Consider the following 19,453-nt stretch of genomic DNA (forward strand, 5'->3'; position numbering starts at 1 on the left):
ACACATACATATATATACATACATACGGTATATGTGTGTATGTATATGTATACCTTGAGAAATGTCTTAATGAAATTATCAACAAGCATTGCAGAGGTGCATTGTACGAGTTGGAATCAAAATAAAATCCAGTAGAAATGCGGTTGATTGCGAGGTGAAACGAGACCTTCAGAAAGTGGCCGTGAGCCAAGATCGATCTCAAGTGCTGCAATACTGCTGTACAGCTCTATTTTTACGCAATATCATCGGGATTGTCACATCTCTCCCCAATAAAAACCCACTCAAGAGAGAAAATCTCATTCATTCTTGCGGTTGACAACCAGCCACGGGCAGCAATACATACACACACACACACACACACACACACACACATATCCACTTGTTGCCAGAGAGGTCCAGACGACATCACTGAGAATGTGATCAATCAAGATGAGGGGGCTGTTGTTGGAAGCAGAAAAGCCTGCATTTCTTCCTGAGCTGCAGATAAAGGAACATTGATTTGCCCCCCTCAGCACAGCATTGCCTACCCAGACACACTCATCACGCTAAATTTAGACTGCGACGAACTAGAGGAGAGCAAATAAGGAAGGAGGGCTCTTTCACTGAGCACATATAGTGCCAATAGTGCCATGTGCTAGCACTGCGGCGTCCACTCTGTGGGCTCCTCAGGGGATGTGTGAGGGTGGCGATGACTTTCTGGGGCACTCGTCTTGATACATGCACTATATAGTGACCCTGATATCTGCCGCCATCGTGTTCCGTTATGAGCCACAGGGGTACCTTGTGTTGTCGTGTTTAGTTAAGATTCAGAGAAGGGAGAAAACTTTAATGGGGAAAAAAGGAAAGCAAGAGGAGGGATCCCTTTTCCATGCTTACAGCAAGGCAAGACTTTAAAGGTACATTTAGATTATATTGATCATTTTTAAACCTGCAATAAATTCTTTTTTGGTCACTTTGGACATCAGAAAGAGTGCAAACATAAGACATCCGCCACAATCCATTTTTTAAAGGTGAACTTAAACCGTGGCTTATTTGCACATTCAGAAGATATGGAGCAACATTAGCACTGAGTTCATCTGATGATTGTAGGCCCAAGTCACTCATTTTCTGGGTTTTCTCCTCCAGCCCCTGAGGGAAGCATGCGTCCCTGTAACTGCTACATGCTCCACTATGTTTACCAGCTAGTCGCTCACTTTGTCTGGGAAGGTAAAGAACCGTTCCGTTGAAAACTAGCCGCCTGCTGAATAGCAGCTGTGGCCACAAGTGACATCAACAGGACGATAATAAATACAACATGGTGTACCGGTAGACCAAAGAGACTCAGTAATGTGGAACCGATGAAGGAATTGCGGGTTGGCATTAACTCCTTTCGATTCGTAAAGGATGGTCCAATGTAACCTGTAGACCATTTCACAGTTGTAAACATAAACATTCCAAATGTGTCCCAGTTTATTTCCTGTTGCGGTGTTTGTGAATGACATCAGCTGACAGGAAGTAAGCATGGACCTAAGCTGTTGCCTTGATATGCAATTCCTTTGAAACAGTCGATATGATAAAGTAGATAAGAAAGGAAGCATTAAAGTATCCTTGCTGAGCATTTACAGAGTTCAACCAGTTCTTATCACGGCTGACATTTAGACGCTTCGGGCATGAAATGGGATTCAAACGGACAGTTCCACTCAAATCTACGTAGCAGGGTGGTCAGAGCAGCGGCCATTTTTAAATGTATCGTTGCCAATGTGACCGTAAGAAGTGAGGTCTTGCAGTATAACAACTAAAACGAGCAGTGGAGTGGTAACGTTACGAAGCGTAGAGCACCAGAGTAAATGACTGAAATTTAACAACCTGATGCTTCATCCACACACTCGTCGGAGCGTAGGAAAGCACATTGCTATCGCTAGCTGACAGCTCGCTAGTTAGCTAGCTTGCTAACTCCACCATGCTTTAATGCTACACTGGTTACAGAAAATGAGCTTAACGGCGGACGGCTGGTGCTCAGCTGAAACGTTGGTTCTACCGGTCCCTCCACCTCATTTCATTCAGTTAGGGACTAAAACAAAAAGACTATTTGACGGCAGGCCATGTGAGGCTGGAGCAGCAAGAGCCCTTAGTGTGTCAAATTGAGCGAGGGTGCATTCTCGTATCAACATCAAGAGGGACCACCTTATTAAATAGCAAAATATCCTAAGAGCTTTCTGTGGCTTTTCATTAAAAATAACAGCGGGAACACAATCCATTCCTAGCCATAATCCAACTACAGAACTCAGCATGCAAACGCTAAGTCTTCTACTTCCACCTCCCATCAGACACCTCTTCTCTGGAAAAGAGACCACTCGATCTTGGCAGCAGCATCTGTCTGCTAACTGTCCTCGTCTTTTTTTTTTTTCCCTTCGCCAGTTTGTCTTCAGCTGGCCAGCTCAGCAGAATAGGGAATAACTGGAACGTTATAATAAAATAACTCATTCGGTCTCTCTGAATGACTTTAGGAAAATGTAACAGAACATTCATATCGTTTTCACTGATCGATCGTTTTCTTAACTCTTTGTTTGCCCGAGTCTCTTTACCGTCTTCTACAGTGGTAGTCCCTTGTTCCACTTTGGTGCAGAACTGACACATTTTGTCATCTCACAGCTGCAGAGGCCTTTCCTCTGGTGCTTCCTGCAAGAGGACACACAGTAACACGAGGCTCCTATTGAAGTCAAATAAGAGACGATAATCAGAGCCCTGATCTCTGTATCAGTCTCTTGGATGGATCCCGACAGGAGACCGAGATGTATCTGGAGACAGGAACCCGACAAATTAAAAGTATTTTTTTGCAAGCTGTCAAATTGTCCCTCCTCACAGAATGTGTGTGAACAAAGACTGCAACTGTTCCAACAGCAGGATGTTGGATGAAGCCTTTGCTGTAAAAGGTTTTTTCACAGCTTTATCCTTTCACTTGTCATAATTCTAAATGTTCAAACCCAGCATGCTGCATTTTACAAGTGTTAGATCCAGAGGACTATCATTGACTGTGGACCAGTGTCTCCCCCCTTTAACTGATGTTGTAGCAGAGACGTAACACAAGGGGGAAGGGAGACCTTGGTCTCAGACAGCTACTGTACATAGATGGAGAATGAGACAGACAAGAGGCAGCGTGACGGGGAGCATTTTGGATGTAGGCGCTCATGTTCCACATATTGATCGTTCACGTGCACTACAAACGAGGCCAAGGGACAAAACACCTGCCTAACATTTCAGGAGGACACGCATCAAATAGAAATAGCTGCCGTCGGAGTGCGAGTACGTTTCACAATGCTCGCTGTCAGCTCAAGGCAGTGGTGTCATTTTGTTTCTGTTTTTTTTTTGGAGCAGATATAAGCCGGAGAATGAATGAGGGGGGGAGAGATCCGACGGAAGTCAGCACATGATTGTTTTATAAATCTGCTGGCTGGAAGTAAAAAAGAGTCGGGAGATTAAATGAAGTGTGGTGGCTATGAATTATCTACAGAACAGACGAATGGAATGGAGGCGGATGCTGTTCTGCAAGCTGTACACAGAGTGAACCCTGTATGGAGGGTAGAGTTGTACACTAACTCACAACATGTTTTCCACCGGATTCTGATTTAAGCAGCACACATGCTGACCCTGTTCCGACTAGTTTTCTTGGTGTAGTTTGGCTCTAAATGCTGCATTAACCAAGAAAAAACATCACTGGTGCCTGCACGAGATTCAGCCATGAAGTTAGCATTACCTCCTTAGAGCCACATTGGTCAATGAACATCAACAGACTAATGGTAGAGAAGGCGATTTATCTGGCTGTTATAGTATTCAGTTAAAATTTCAAAAGTAGCCTGTGTGTGTGGTTTCACATCAAAGCACAGGCTTACTTCTGGGCATCCAGCCGTCTCTGGGGAGGCGATATGCTGTGCACAGTGAATTCCTTAATGCCGTGGCGTTTCAGCCTCTCACTAACAAGCATGCACTACTGAGGAGGAAGGATTCAGGTATGGCTGGAGGGCAAATACCAGCAATAGAGAGCGGACATTTGGAGGCTAACACATCTTTCACCTTAAAAGGGGGGCACAAAACTGCAAGTAACGCATGTTAGATGAAAACGTACTTGTATGGAGCAGTGCTCAGCTCTTACAAACAGTTAAGGCTTCTCCTGAGCCACAGAAGACATTATCAACTCTGAGAAAATTCAAAAATAATGGATGACAACATTTTTTTAACAGATATGGCATGTGACATGCGGGCGATTAAGAGGGATTATGGGAAATGTTGGATCCAAGTGCTGCACCGATTCTGACCATTCCTTTTCTCCTGTCTCTTATGTTAGCCCCTTCCCAAACTTTATGGAAGTGCATCACTAAATTGCTGCAGTACCCCTTTAAATTGTCAGAATCAAGGGATGCTTTTTTTTCGCTAAAGATTGTAGTTGTTGCTGGGGGGGGCTGACCTCTCACCAGAGGTCACCACCCTCCATTATTCATGACAGCATCGCTGGAGTCAGAGCGATCATGTTCCAACTCAAAGCAGCTCGCAGGCCGTTTTCTGGCTGTGGCATCCAGAGCGCTCCCTCCCACCGCCCAGAGCCGGGCTGCGACGTTAATTAGTGGAAGTACAGTGACGCGGCGCGGAGCTGTCCACGGGCCGCGGTGCTGAAATCCGTGCTGCTGCCGCAACACACGAGAACTCTTTATGGACAAATGAAACGTGTAACATGTCGAGCATCATCGCATGCAGTCTAACGGCTCAATCAGAAAAACATGACACAAACAGAAGTTTCAAGACGTTAAGAGTTAAAGCTTGAGTTCTGCAGGTGAAGTGACCCCCCCCCTTTAATCGTGCTGTAGCAACATGACGACGCTTAACCCTTTATAATGCGGCTTCTGAGCATCATCAGCGCAAAACTAGGCACAAAACCCGCAAAACTCCACAGCAGCCCCCCCTAAAACAAAGACATAATTACATTCCCAGACCAAAAGGCCACGGTGACAGAATCAACATGCTTGGTCGGAGCCCGGCCGTCACTTACACATACGCGTGGTAGATGAACGCCCATCCCCGCGGTCTTTCCAGTGCGTTATAGAGGAAATTCTGCAGTTTCCGATAGCTGGCGTTTTTCTTCGACGGTCTGGGTCTCCCGGCGGAGATGCTGGACCTCGGTCTGCAGAGGATGCTGCTCCGCTTGGTGCTCTCCGCGCCCGCAATGAGCAGCGCCCCATCCCTGCCGGATTCGGGAGCGCCGGGGTCCAGTCCGACGAAGCCGACCCTGTGCTTCTTCTCCTCGGCTTGAGTTGGGTAGACCCCGCCGTTGAGAGACTTCTGCACCATCCTAAAGTCGAGACGACTCTAACGAGGAGTTGTCCGTGTCCTTTCCGCCGCGGGGATGCATCACCGGTGCTGAGAGGTGCGTGTGTGTGTGTGCGTGCTGGTCTGGCGAATGCAGTCAGTGTCGTCCCCCCCCCCCCCCCCAAACACCCACCCCTGGAAAACCAATTGCGATAACCACGCGAAACTGCACGGTGTCTGCTTTTACCGTAGCCCCTTCCGGTCATTTGACAGACACAGCAAGGAGGGGCAATGCCCAGGATTGTTCACTCCACAGTCTGATCACGTTGGTCATTATCAATTCAGAAGCTATCGGCAATAATTTAACGGCCCAGCAATGCAAAGTTAAACTGACACGTGAAACCAGCCTTCTTCTAACGTGACATCTGGCCAGGTGTGTCAGCAAAACACTCACAATTGATTACCTTATTTTGGGAAAATGAAGGAGTCTTGTTTCTTTCAAAAAAAAAAAAAAAAGAAAAAAAAAAAGCTGTGAAGATGATGCATGTTCATGCAATATTCATATGTGGTTCTGACTTCGGTCAGTGTAATGGACACCTAAAACTATGACGATATGTTGTTTTAAAGGTTTGCATTCTGTGGTTGAGCAAAGGCAAAAGACAAATATGTACTTGTCAAAAATCTGATAGTATCTGTCAACATGTGGTGAGACGTAAAACACAGGACACACTGTAAAGCAGGACAATTATGGGAGAAAATCACTTTATGCTGGACATCATGTCCGCTCTGTTGGGTTGGCCACTTTGCTGCTTCACTGAAAAAACATCATCACACTGTGAACATTTTATTTACTAGCTTGTTAAGATTGCATTTACAATGATAATCTTAGAAAGATTCAACAGAGATCCTTTGTACAGTTATTTTCAAGCAACATAAAATTGCAAATAAGGTATATACAAAAAAAAAACAAAAAAACATTAGAATAATGTAAATAAATGTGTAATCAGTGACATATTTGTTTGTCCGGCTACACCAACATGCTGCAGTCATTAGATCATTTTTACTGGTGACGGGTGCTTAATAAAACCAGGTTACGGTGACTAATGCTGCATTTCAGAGTTTGTACAATGCACACTGCTCAGATTAAGAGTGAATTTAATAATAAGGGAGATGATGATGCAAATACCCGCTGAGTCCTATGTGCCAGAAGGGGGATGTAGATTTACAGCGGCCATGCTAGTGCCGACGGATGTGGAGAGACTATTCCAACATGCACATTTGGAGGCAGACCGCTTTTAAATAAATTAAAAAGGACGAAGTAATCTGCCTAATGAGTGCAGCATGTCGAGACAGATTCATGAAATGCTCCTCGAATCTTTTTAACAGTAAGACAAAAAAGAAAAAAAGTTGTCAGTGAGGTTATGCTTCTCCTCCAATGCACAGGCATGGATACAAAATGTTTTATATACTATCTTCATAAAAATAATCCAATTTAAGTTATAGCATCACTCGGACATATCCTATCTCTTTTCATCCTCTGACATCGTTACAGTTTGTATGTACAAGAAATTAAAATCTTCAGTAAAATGATGTTACTGTGTTTCAGTCCTGAAACGATCCCTTTGTTTGCGTCATGAAAGAACTGCTTACAGTACGTTTTTGCTAACACTGCAACTTGAGTGGACCAATTCTTGTGCTTGTTTTAATACCCACAGTGAATACAACAGTTCCAAGACAACGTAAAAAACAATTAAAAAAACTCTAAATAATGTCTTAGTTAACAGAAGGCAATCCTTCAACTAGTACATTGGAATTAATATATTAATTTAAAAACCTCTCGACTTGGCTGCTTAAAGCAGCCCGGTATGGTTTGTTTTAGCTTCCTTTGTCCTGATTCTGATTAGCTAGCTTCTGTTCATCTTCCCTCCCTTGCTCTCCTTGAAGATCCAAGTAACACTTCCTGATGTCCATACATATAAATAAAATACACGAGCAGTTAGGTCTAAAAAAAGAAAAGAATGGCATGCCATTGGTCCTTTAAATACTGTTCAATATGTAGGCTGGAATGCTTTTAGATTATTTAATACCTGATATATAGAAGTAAGGGGTAAAAATGCTCCTTCTGGACACAATAAATAACTATCCTTCATATAGTGCAGTAATACAGTACTCACACTAAACCTACAGTAATTGCACAGTAACCACATGCAAAGGGCTGAAGAAAGACCCCCCCCCCCCCCCTTTATCATCCCTCTTTTCATCTGTCCCTCGATCCCTACTTCCATCCCTCTGTCTAGTCTTCCTGCATCTACTCAGCCAGCTACAGACATGAATACAAGGGGATTCAAGTATTCGACTTCACTCGGGGTCCAAACACTGAGCCCTGGGGAACACCAGCCCAAAATAGAGAGGCAGCTCTCTGGAGTTGCAGTCCAAGGCAAAACGGATAGCATCTGCATTTAGTATGACAGCCAGCTATAGGTAGTTTGGTTAATCCAGTTAATCCAGCTCGGTCAGGAGCGTAATCACTGTTGGTGTCTTCTGTATGAGGCCTCAAGCTGGCCTCTCCCTTTCACTGGTGTTGTGAACATTTTGCACCAGTTGTCAGCCTTGTGTAGGTAGACAGACAGACAGACAGACAGACAGACAGACAGACAGACAGACAGACAGACAGACAGACAGACAGACAAAGCAATGCTACTTCTATCTGGGTGGATTCCCAGTATAACAGTACATGACTAGTCTGGAGCTTCAGGCTGCATCAGTCTCAATCTAGGTGCTCCCTAGTAGCTGTCATTAGTCATCGGTACAGTCTTGTTTAACCTGTACTTTGCACTGAGGACTCTAGTAGTATCCATGGTGGAATGATCCCTGTGTAACTGGGGCAGTTGTGAGGGGGGGGGGTCTTTCCATTGGGAGCGTCTCTTGGAAAAGAAAGCGGTGAGACCTCTGTTATTGCCACCTCTCATCATATCTTCCTATTTCACATTCACCCTCTCTCTCTCTCTCTCTCTCTCTCTCTCTCTCTCTCTCTGATGTCTTCTCTGAAGTGATGGTTTTCTTAGAAATCTCCATCTGAAGGCGGCAAACACAGCTTGAAGAGCCTGTTGTAAAAAAAACAAAACAGGAAATGAGGAGAATCCGCCTCATCTCAAGACCATATCACGTACTGATGGCATTGGAAGAGGTTTCATACAGTACCTTGGGAATGATGGAGGCATCTGGTCCATTACCTTGAGATTTTTAGCAGAGAGCTCAACTCTTGCTCCCTGGTAAAAAAATAAAAATAAGTAAACATTATGCTACATGCTCTACAATGATCAGATTACACTGAATCACTGAGCATTCAAAAACAGACAATGTCTAGAAATACTTGCTGGAACTCTTTTTGACTTTGATGTCATTTCATGCAACTCACAGATTATTATTTGATATGATTTTAACAAAGGCATCCATACGGTATGACTTTGTGCTAGAATAGGTGAGAAAAATGTTTGATCCCACTTGTTCCTCTAACTGTACATGGAATCAGGCTGGGAGATTAAACATGATTAATTAAATTGTAATTCCAAGCAAATTGTACTGTGGCGCATTAAAGTGCAACACTTGGGCTCATAGCATCAGATATCAAACTTCAAAATTGGACAAGATTTTTGTACTATTAAATATACATCAATATCTGAAAAAAACACACTTTCCCTTATTGTAAAATAGATGTTTTATCAGTCGTAGTAAAATAATTTGTAATGAACAAAATGTAGGTGCAAAGAAAGCACACTTTAGTGGGGAGGCCATACGAGGCATCCACGGCCCCTGAGCTTTACCTGTTTGCGCATGATATCCATGGTCGGCATGATGCAGCGCGGCATGAGGCCGTGGTTCCTGGCCAAGATCATCGCCTGCTCCAGGGTCACATTCAGGGTACATCTGCAAAGAACCAAACGGGTTGAGAGGGTCAGCTCTGCGTGCACCTCTGGAACAAAACACACTCATGGGGTTGTCCACACAAGTATGTGCACCTGCTGCGGGACGCCTCGAAGTAGAAACGTATTCAAAACAGCGAGGCCGCGCTGTGTTAATCTTTATCGCAGCTGACAGCCTAGCGGTGCTACACAAGCGGTACAAAAATGTCGGCGTGGCGCCGGGCTGACCTCTGCATGCCTGTGCCGCACATGGTGATGTGGCACGCTCCCAGGCGGTTACACAGCTCGGAGGACACGCACAGCACGCTGACACCCGACGGGTGGCCTTGGGCGCTCGTGCGCACGTTGACGTAGGACTGCATCAGTCGACAGAGATCGTCCAGTGTGTTGAGGGGTCGCAGCAGCTGTGGGGAGGAGACGGGTCAGTGGTTTAATGGACTGCAAACAAGAAGTTACAGTGGCAAAGGTGGCCATCTTACCAAGTCATCTACACTACTATTACGTTTTAAAATCTGTATTTCGGGAAAACCATAAAACCAACTTGTTTATAGTATACTATTAATACTGACGAATAACACAGGAATATCAATTAAAGGGACAGTTCACAGCAAAATCCAGAAATAGACATATTACCAGTAGTGCTATTTGTCAGTCTAGATTGTTTTGGTGTGAGTTGCCTAGTTTTGGAGGCATCGTCTGTAGAGCCGTCTGCCTTCTCTCCAGTATAACAGGACAACATGACACTCTCATTGAGGCCCAAAAAACGCAACGTCACTTTCCAGAAATCATGACACGGTACTAAAATAATCCAAAGACCTTGTTGAGAGCAGTTTCATGGAGGGACTATTTTCTTTCAACCATAGTTGCAACATGAAACTTCTGAAAACAAGGCCGGCGGGTTATGTTAATATGTATTTTGGATTGTGGGGTTAACTGTCCCTTTAAAATGAGAGCGAATTAAGATTCTTTTTTAAAAATAGTGAAAAAGTTGATCTGTATTATTTCAATATTTAATACTAGACTAAGTCCAGTAAGTGACTTGTTAAGATGGTGCACCAGCAGAAACCATTCAGAATAACACAGCGGTTCAACTCTTTGTCGCCTTTCTTGTAAAAGACGATGACAACCTGAGAATGAGGCTCTAGATATTGATATAGATATGTTCTATTCGGTTTTATTCACTGGAATCTAGTTCAGCTGCAGTCAGTTTGGGACACTAGGGTTTGCTTTCTAATCTAATTATCTCTGAGGTTCAAATGGATGCAGTTGTATAATGTTGAAGTGTTGAGGTTAGTTGGAGTTAATAGGGGGAGTCTTGGCAAACTAGTTGGAGGGGAGGGTGCGGGTTCCAGTGGAGGGAACAGGACTCCGGTACATCTTACTTTTGAAATGCTTGGTTGCAGGTCTCTAACTTCAAGGCCCAGTATCTGTGCTTGCATTTATATCCAGTCACAACGTTATATAAAAAATGGACTCATGTTACAAGAACAGGATATAAGTTACGAGACGAAAAAAAACACACGTAGACTGTAAAGTAGACAGCAAAGGCAATAAATGGGAAATGTAAGAGAATAAGTGTATATTTACCTGGTCTATCTTCATCGCTGTGGTGTTCGAGTCCGTCGGGAGATTGGACTTCTCCAAATAGAAAGCCCTGTATGGGAAAAAAAACATATCTAGTTCCATCTTGTTCTCCTCTGACTCAGTCTGTGTGAAAGCTGAGTCATCTAGCATCTCAAGTACTACTTTAGGGAATATTACAGTACATATTTCATCATTTATTGATGTTGCATGAGTAATTTCCTGGGGATGAACGCACACACAAGACATCACAGCCCTATTAATTATTATTATTATTATTATTATTATTATTATTATTATTATTATTATTTTACAGGGCAATAAACAATAACAATTCAAAGAAAAAAAACTAAATAAATATATCGGTCATACATGCAGCTCTGTAAATCTGAACTTTATGAACTGAAATTGCTGAATATAATATTTTACACTTCTTTAAATGCACATTTTTATTGTTAACATTTTGTAAACATTGTATCTTGCACTAATGATATCAAAATAAAATATGATGCAGACAGAGATTATCAAAAATGTATAACATTAACTGTTAACCACGTTCATATCAAAGGCGGTCTAATGGTGCATAGATATCACACAAGCCGGTGTCACTACATGAGCCACTGGTCCAGCTAAAGGATTCAGTTCTCACCTTGAACAATTCAGGACCTTGAAACTAGTTCAAAGAGCAGTGGAAGCAGCGTTTCTGCTTGCTTATGCAACATCACAGGGTCGACTCTCACTTTAAGGTGAAATATATCCCCGAGCGCTAGTGAGGGCTGCGATGCAGTGTAGCATGGCGTACCTGAGCCTGCGGTAGTAGGCCTTGACCTTCTCCAGTGAGACAGCGTTGGTGCGCTGCTGAAACTCCTCCATGGCTGCGTAGTCCTGCTGGGACACTCCCTCTGGACGCTCCAGTGCTGGATGGAACGGGCAGGAGGCATTTAGGTCAACACACATGGGTTACGCGTTTACATGATCGCATGTTTTCATGCCCTCCAACCCTAACCCTCGCATCTTAAAACCTCATCACCTCATCATCAAACTTAAACTAACACGAACATCCACCCAGCCTCAGGCGTAATCCTAACCTCCACAGTGAAATAACATTTTGATAAAGTGTTGAATGCCTTAAATCTCCTTATGTAAGAGGATTTTCAATCCATGAGGACATATGGTGTTTCAAGATATGGCCACGCACTCACACAAACTTCAGCACCTGCAATACCGTAACACTTCCCCCCCCCCCCGCCCCCAACCTGCAGCAAAGACATTTTTCCAGTAGGTGGCAATGTTCAACCACAGATCTGTACTGATGAATGGCTCTGAAGCTGCGATGCAGCACTTAGCTCCAGTTGAACTACATGAGAAGGATGTGAGTTCTGTCATCGGGTTAGTGTTCCAACTGGCGCTGGTCTCTGGAAGTATAATGGCCATTTGGCAGACAGGCCTGATGCATGACGCTATCCATTCACACTAGGCCAGCAGAGACTGATGGAGGACTAGAAGGCGCACGGCAGCAGAGGAGAACGCAACGGTGGAGTGTCGTCAATGGCCGAATAAAAGGCTTCAATCTAACTTAATAAAAGCTCGAGCTTTCAGGAAATGTGCGTGTGTGAGAGGCTTCATAATGCTCTGAGAGTGTTTCGAAATCATACAATTCAATGTGTAGCGTGCAGAAGTGTGTTCAATACAACCCTCCCTGAATGTGGCCCCATTGACCCAAACAGTGTGCTGAGCGTTGCACAGACATCTTGGTGAGACTCTTGTTTTTTTTTTTTTTTTGATAATGCTTAAATTAAACTACCTTTTAATGCAGAATTTTAGTTTGCGTTCTTGCTTAAACTAAAATCCTGTAAAAGACTATTGGTACACAGATGATGTATTTTAAAAGGAACACCACCCAGGACCCCTCGCCACTGTTGTGTGGTGTTACACTTCCTTCTCCACACCCTTCGCTCCTCTGTCCCAGCCTTACCCCTGGTGAAGAGGACGGTCTGCAGCTTGAGGCTGCCTCCGTTTTGCAGCCGGGTGGGCAGCTCGCTGAAGTGACAGCTGTCCAGGTACAGAGTGACCCTCAGGGCCTGCCGGCTGCCCTCCACCTGGTAACACACCGGTGTGTCTGCAATACATAGACACAGACAGAGGAGAACGTTAACAAGACCGCACTGCTATCATTCTGGCTGTTCACTCAACACGTGAAAATGTGTTGAGTGAACAAACGGTGAGGGGCTATGAAGTCAGCGACCCTCAGATATTTAGTTATAGACTATGTAATAGTCTTTAGAGTGAACAAAAACACATATTCAGCATTAATAATAGAGCAGTGAAGTTTTACAGTATTAACGTCTACATTTGTAGAGTCCAGGTTTCCGATGCCAGTAAAGACAGCACAGACGTACTGCTGCATTACTGAGCGTCAGCAATCATTTCAAATTATTTGTATTTTTACCAAAGCAGGATTTCATAAAACTATCAACTAAATGAAATGTGCAAAACTCCCCGTGTCTCCAGCACGGCCTTACTTTGGCTTTGACACTGCCACAGAGTGCACGGTAATGGGGAAAAAAAAGACAAGTCCATTTAAATAGAACATGGGTAATTACCCCGTGTGTTAGTCATTTTGGGAAAATCTGCACGACACGTGCTGTTATGTCTGTTTTTAATGTTACAGCTTCTGGCAAACACACCGCTGGGATGAGATGCTGTTAAATGGACAGAGGTTGATCCCCGTCATAGAGGACACCGACACATGTACAATTTAGATGTATTTGTTTAATCTGTCTGCTCCCTTTCTAGTTCAAACCAATTCGTCATAACTGAATTACTTAAGCAGAGCAGTAACCTTTTCTAATTCTACAAACAATACATGACTAGTGATAATGCAGAACTTAGAAGTTTCTGACTGTGGCACATGAGCTGTTCTTAGAAAATGGAAAAGATGACCTTTACTGAGCGACCTCTAGGGTCAGCGCTCTTTGCAAGAGAACCCATCAAGCCGTAATCCTGTGGAATTGGCCGTGATGCCTCAGAGTCTGTGGTGCTCACACGATTGTGCCCCACCAATAGCTCCCGGCCTGCTGAAGATGCTATTAGCGAATCAATACTGTCCAATGGAGGCTGTCGCCACAAACCATCTGCCTGCACTGCAGCATTCTGAGCAGGAAACGCAACTTCAGCGAAGCCGTTTGGTTAGAAACGGGTTTCTTTTACGTCAAAGTGTAGGAGTTTGGGTCTGCACACTGTGTATGAATGACCAAGTCAGTATGTGTCAGTATTGGTTTGCATGTTCGTGCAAAAATATACGCATGCCATGTGCACACTAAATACTTTCTGCTGCAGAGCGTGATCCGAGAATAACAAATCCCCTGCTTCATCCACAGCCCTGCCTCCCAAAATGGGAAGTGCATGTTGTGCTTTTCCTTTGAGCGGCAAATCTCTGCCGGCCACATTGAGGCGACTGAAAGGAGGAACTGATTCAGGATGCGGCCGTCCTTTTGCATTTGCTGGCTTTAAGGCTGCTGGTGGCCGGTGAGCACCTTCAGTGAATACAGATACCGAGGTTATTAAAAGGCACAAATGTGCCCCGGTCACGTCGGGACACTCACAATGCCCACTGTGAACAACCTGCGTTGCATTCTCAGTTGAAGCTGCTGCAGTGCACTCTTCTATTCAAATGCTGACTCTGAAATAAATGCTCCGACCTTGAGCGGTTTGGCAGGACGGAAGCGATGCAAATCTGTTTCGCCCTTTTCATGCAGCGGAGTATTACACATGAGTTTACAGTAGTGTTTGTGTCTTTCTATCAGTGCCTCCATATGTGTCAGTATTTCATGCGTCTCAGAGCAGCACTCTAGTTTGAATGATTCCCTCTCAGAGCCTGTCAAGAAGGGGCCGTCTTATCTTTAACACAAGGGCAACGAGGACTCTTAAGAGACTGCATGCTGTGCCCTTGTTTGAGATGATTTATGGAGCCATTATGGTGTTGTTTTAGCTCCCTAGTCAGTCGCGTTCCACTGAAAAGAAAACGAAATCTGCAATGATAAAATGTCAATTTCGCCCTAAATGGCTTCCATACATTCCACACAATGGAACTTTATTCAGAGTTGGTCGAATCACACAGCTGCTCATTAGCAGCGGTGTGGTTTGAATGGGCAGAGTCAGTCTTTCTCGATGGAGTCTCTTACTTGCGACTAGACACTCATCCTCCAGTTGCCTGAAGAACACAGTGACTTTGTCCAAGTCCAACAGGGCTGCCTTGGTGTCCTCCAGCATGGTCCGCTCCTCTTTCTGCCGCGGGGAGAGAAAAAAAGAGAGCTCAGTCGCAGCGGGAAAAGAGTTGCGATAGTCAGAAGCCATGCAGTAGAGGACACCTGCATTACTAGAAACCCAAAAAGACACACGGATGCAAAAGTTGATGCAACAGGACAGCCACTACATCTTGATGTTGGCTTGAAACTGCGTCAGGTAAGACTTTTGCTTTTGTTTTTAAGTAATGCATCCAACTTATGAGAAGCTACATCACAAATCAGTTTCCCAAAGAAAACATCTGTGCTCACCAGGTGTGGCGCCAGCGTGGACTGGAAGTGCAGCAGCACGCCGATGACGGATATTTGCTCCAGCCACTTGCGGCTGGTCTCCTTGCCGTCCTCCTGGTACTCGCCGGCGTTGTTGAACCGCGACCGCAGCGCCGCCAACAGCTGCTCCGCCAGCGTGCACAGGGCGCCCGTCGCCGCCTGGCAGAAGATCACATCCCGTCGTAGCTGCAGAGACGTGTCTGTTGTGAACAAAGGGGGAGATTATGGGGAAGATCAGTGGGCAGAAGAGGGTTATAAGGCATCACAACCTCCCACGGTAACCTGCCTCGTTACACGTGTCCCGGAGTTGCTCCGCTGCAAATGCTTTATTCCATTAGCCTGGATCCCCTGAGAGGATACCTCCCACTAACTAGCACCACATGCCACTGCGCACAGTTCAAAGTGACTGGAGCATCATGCGTTCTGACACCAAGCTCTCATCCTTGTACAAACACACAAAACAATCTGGAAATGGAAATGTGCCCGATATGGAAAATAAAAACAGCGCTGAAAATTTGGAATAGACTGGAAACTAAATACATTTAAACATCTGCTTTATCTTCTGCAATGGAACAGATGTGATTAAATCAAAACAGACTTACATATGGCTATATTACTACGCTGTTCATTAGTAATACAAAAGTAGACGTGCATTGTTTCAGAACTAATGTCACAAACGAAACAAAGACAATATAAACATTAAGTCCCATGAAACTGTATTCTTGACATCATAAATAAATATTTCAGTTACAATTAAATAACCTTTGAAGATGTCTTAAGGACCTGCAGATGCCCTGATGTAGAACTGGCTGTATTCTCATATGATGGATGAGCTCATTTGCAAAGTGCTCTAAACTGTTGGAATCATTTAAAATACTCCAGTTATGAGACCTTTCCTGCTGCTTGAGCCTGAATTCTGCCGAGTGATTATCTAGTTCAATTAGTCACCGGTGCCTTGCTCCGACTGTGAACCGGTCTCTATCTATAACGCTGACATGTTACTCTACCTGTGCACTTCAGCAGAGCCAGGAGAAGCTGGTTCTTTCCATCTGTGGGGACAGAAGGAAAACAAGCTGACTTTGATTGTAACCGTACACGAATCACATCCACGTGTGCGCGTGCGGTCCGCTAACCGTCCACGAATCGCTGCAGGCTCTCCACCAGGGTTTTGATAGAGTTGGGCAGGTTCCAAGGGTCCTCCTGGATGTTCTTGTGGATGATGTAGCGACAGCGAACCGTCCAATCTTCCGTTTGTCGGAACTCTGTTCACAAAAAAATTAAATAAAATCCAGAAATTATCAACATGACAACACACCCTCTCACCTTTCTGGCAGTACACACACACACACACACACACACACACACACTCACACACACATATTTATGAATACGTACCTGGTTGGCTGTGGTCAGAGTAAAAGTGCTTGGTCTCCTCACAGGCCTTGGTCATGACTGCTCCTTTGAGTAGGCTGTTGATGGAGTCGACCTGTGTGCAGAAATTAAAGCACACAAAGAATATATTGTCAGGTGATCTTCGCCCCTCATGTTCTTTCTTCTTCCAGCTACTTTCTGTCTGTCTGTCACTCACTCACACACTCTCACTCACACACATATATATAAACACAACTCTGGCTTCTGGCGGAGTCTTCCAGCATTAACAACAACAGCGCTTGTGATTGTAGGGCTCCCTGAGCTGCTGCTTACATGTGCAAAGAACTGTGAGCAGTGAGAGTAGCCCACAGGGCAGCCAAGGGACATCAAATGCCAGCAAGAGGAGATGAAAAGACGGCGTGTTTGTGTGTGTGTGTGAGGAGAAAGTGAGAATAAAGGAAGGGAGAGAAAGAAAAGGAGGTCAAGTAAAAGATGAGAGAAAACCAGGAGCCTGAGCAGAGGACAGAGAGCTCCTCGAGGTAACTCAGCCCAGATGTCGACTGATTACTATCACAACCATCTTATCCAAATCGTTTGCCGGTGGTGGTGGGGGGGTGCTTAAATCTTTTGGCTGAGTTTAAAGTCAAGTCATCTCAGTTTGTCCTCACGTCTTCCAAAGTGTGAGTTTGGGAATAGATTGCCGCCACGTCCTGTTCGAATTAGATGGAAGTTTGGAAGTCACAAAATAAATGGATGGAGTACTCCAGGCTCAACCCCAGAACTAACCTGGTTGAAAAGGTGCTCGAGGCAGCCGTGCAGCTTGTCCTGCTTGTCCGAGGGAATCCTCATGTCACACGGCAGCTCATCCCCTAGCAGCGGGAAAATAAAACACCAAACAAAACAGTTGAGGAGAGATCACACACTTTTGGACGCCAGCGCTCATTTCTATTTGACCATCTGCACTTAGCAAACACGTTTCTATCCATCTGTTTTAATTTAAATTTAGATGAAAAAGATTGGAGGGGATGAAGGCCACTAAATCATTTCAATTGAATGCCTCATTGTGGACACAAAAAACGAGGTGATAAACAGCATTGGACACATACTTGGCTCACGGAGCAAAAATGTGGCTGCGGGGTTACGAAATGTTGTGTCTGAAACATCTGACCACGGTCACCGCCAACAAACATCTCCAGTATTTCTGTGTTTTGGCGCTCTGGAAGCGTGACATCAGATCAACATTATCACAAACTAAAGAGGAGTCGCACTTTTTTTTATGCAAACATCCATTACTTCTTGTCTTTGTTTGACACTCAGGAAGCATGCTTTTGCTTCGGCCTCGCTCATGTTGTTTACGTTAAATTCACTTTACACGCTCTTCTGTTTGGGGAGCAACACGTTTGTATTCTCGTGTCGGCTCTTTGCTTGACACTGGTTTCTGAAGCGATCGTTGTTTGACATGAAAGGTCAGATATTCTACATTTCCTTTACCTGATCCCATCTCGTCGCTCCCCAGGTACGAGCTGTTACTGCGCACACTGGTGTAGGACAGGACCGAGTCTCTGTTGCTGTTGCATTCGCTGTAATAAAGCACACACACACACACACACACACACGCACACACACACACACACACACAGTTTTAAAATGCATAATAAAGCAAAGGGTTCATTCCGTTCTCAAACCACAGAGGATTTGGAGAGCTGCGTCTTGTAATTATGCTGCCAAGTAATCCTTCTGATTGTAAATGCCTCTTTCTGATTTACAGTATGAAAGACCGAAAGGTAATTAAATGTTTCACGGAGCAACCGACCGCCACTGGTTTACACTCAGAGTCCCACACATTTCACAGATTAACAAATACATTCGACTTGAAAGCTGAAATGGAGCTCGCCTCTCTGCCCCGATACATTTACAAACACAAGCTCTCTGTAGCTTGGTGGGTTCCTTCGTGCCGGGACTTACAATCTGCCTGAGACAGTTTTGCAAAAAAAAACAAAAAAAAAACAGCATGGTCTGGTATTTATAGTCATGCATCTACATGATTCAACATGATTACCGGGAGCACGTGAAAGATTTATGTGGCTCAAATTATACGTCGCTCCAAGTCAACACGCTCGCGATAGCCTTTGGAGGAGCTCTGAATGACTGTCTTTCTTTTGCTGGTGGCCAGCTTAGAGGGATGTAGGGGGTGGATATCACCTGCTGGGTTATTCTGTGGTCCCTAATGTGTGTGTATATGAGTGTGAGTGTGGTGGTGTTGGGGGGGGGGGGCTTGGCTACATCAGAGCTGCTCCAATTATGGGGGAGAGATAATACAGCCGTCTTTTATTCACACACACTCAAACAAGCACACTGTGTTACACTCTAATGCTAATATGTGTGTATGCACTCGTAAATCCAAGTTGGTTTTTTTGTCTTTGTTCTCTTTCCCTCCACTCTGTCTAATCATACTCCAGGCCTCCCATTGCTTTTCTGTTTAGTCGTTGCCTAATATACACACAATTCCCCCACTCCCTATGTGTCCTGCATTACTCTCCTTCTGCACAAGCAGGTGTGTTTTCTGGCTGAAATCAGAGGCACACCCACACACACAGAAAGAGGTGTTGTCTAAATTTAATCACACGCCTCCTGCCAAAAGTGTGAGCACCACTGTGACAATTATCCTGCTTGTAGTAGCGGATCTGGCTTAAACCTAAACCAACCAACCAACCAACCAACCAACCA

General features: G+C 44.5%; 2 protein-coding genes across 8 annotated transcripts in view; both read right to left on the minus strand.

Moving 5' to 3' along the window:
• LOC116395174 (potassium voltage-gated channel subfamily KQT member 2-like) overlaps nucleotides 1-6,004 on the minus strand; it is a 45,030-nt gene extending 39,026 nt beyond the window's left edge. For all 6 annotated transcript variants that reach the window (XM_031868807.1, XM_031868806.1, XM_031868805.1 and 3 more), the window contains exon 1: nucleotides 5,021-6,004. In XM_031868807.1, coding sequence (XP_031724667.1) covers nucleotides 5,021-5,319 — 299 coding nt within the window. In that variant the 5' untranslated portion in view covers nucleotides 5,320-6,004. The remainder of the gene's footprint in view (nucleotides 1-5,020) is intronic.
• A 104-nt stretch (nucleotides 6,005-6,108) lies between these two features.
• Nucleotides 6,109-19,453, minus strand: part of prex1 (phosphatidylinositol-3,4,5-trisphosphate-dependent Rac exchange factor 1) — a 75,006-nt gene continuing 61,661 nt past the window's right edge. Inside the window, exons 27-41 of one of the 2 annotated variants that reach the window (XM_031868801.1) lie at nucleotides 18,218-18,306; nucleotides 17,513-17,595; nucleotides 16,751-16,841; nucleotides 16,489-16,617; nucleotides 16,363-16,404; nucleotides 15,338-15,555; nucleotides 14,966-15,068; nucleotides 12,757-12,900; nucleotides 11,584-11,698; nucleotides 10,788-10,854; nucleotides 10,583-10,627; nucleotides 9,429-9,604; nucleotides 9,102-9,204; nucleotides 8,479-8,546; nucleotides 6,109-8,381 (exon numbers count right to left, since the gene is read on the minus strand). In XM_031868801.1, coding sequence (XP_031724661.1) covers nucleotides 8,339-8,381; nucleotides 8,479-8,546; nucleotides 9,102-9,204; nucleotides 9,429-9,604; nucleotides 10,583-10,627; nucleotides 10,788-10,854; nucleotides 11,584-11,698; nucleotides 12,757-12,900; nucleotides 14,966-15,068; nucleotides 15,338-15,555; nucleotides 16,363-16,404; nucleotides 16,489-16,617; nucleotides 16,751-16,841; nucleotides 17,513-17,595; nucleotides 18,218-18,306 — 1,516 coding nt within the window. In that variant the 3' untranslated portion in view covers nucleotides 6,109-8,338. The remainder of the gene's footprint in view (nucleotides 8,382-8,478; nucleotides 8,547-9,101; nucleotides 9,205-9,428; nucleotides 9,605-10,582; nucleotides 10,628-10,787; nucleotides 10,855-11,583; nucleotides 11,699-12,756; nucleotides 12,901-14,965; nucleotides 15,069-15,337; nucleotides 15,556-16,362; nucleotides 16,405-16,488; nucleotides 16,618-16,750; nucleotides 16,842-17,512; nucleotides 17,596-18,217; nucleotides 18,307-19,453) is intronic. The other variant, XM_031868802.1, reaches the window with a different exon arrangement.

This window comes from Anarrhichthys ocellatus, unplaced genomic scaffold (assembly GCF_004355925.1).
Source record: "Anarrhichthys ocellatus isolate YVR2014 unplaced genomic scaffold, GSC_Weel_1.0 scaffold44, whole genome shotgun sequence".
NCBI lineage: Eukaryota > Metazoa > Chordata > Actinopteri > Perciformes > Anarhichadidae > Anarrhichthys > Anarrhichthys ocellatus.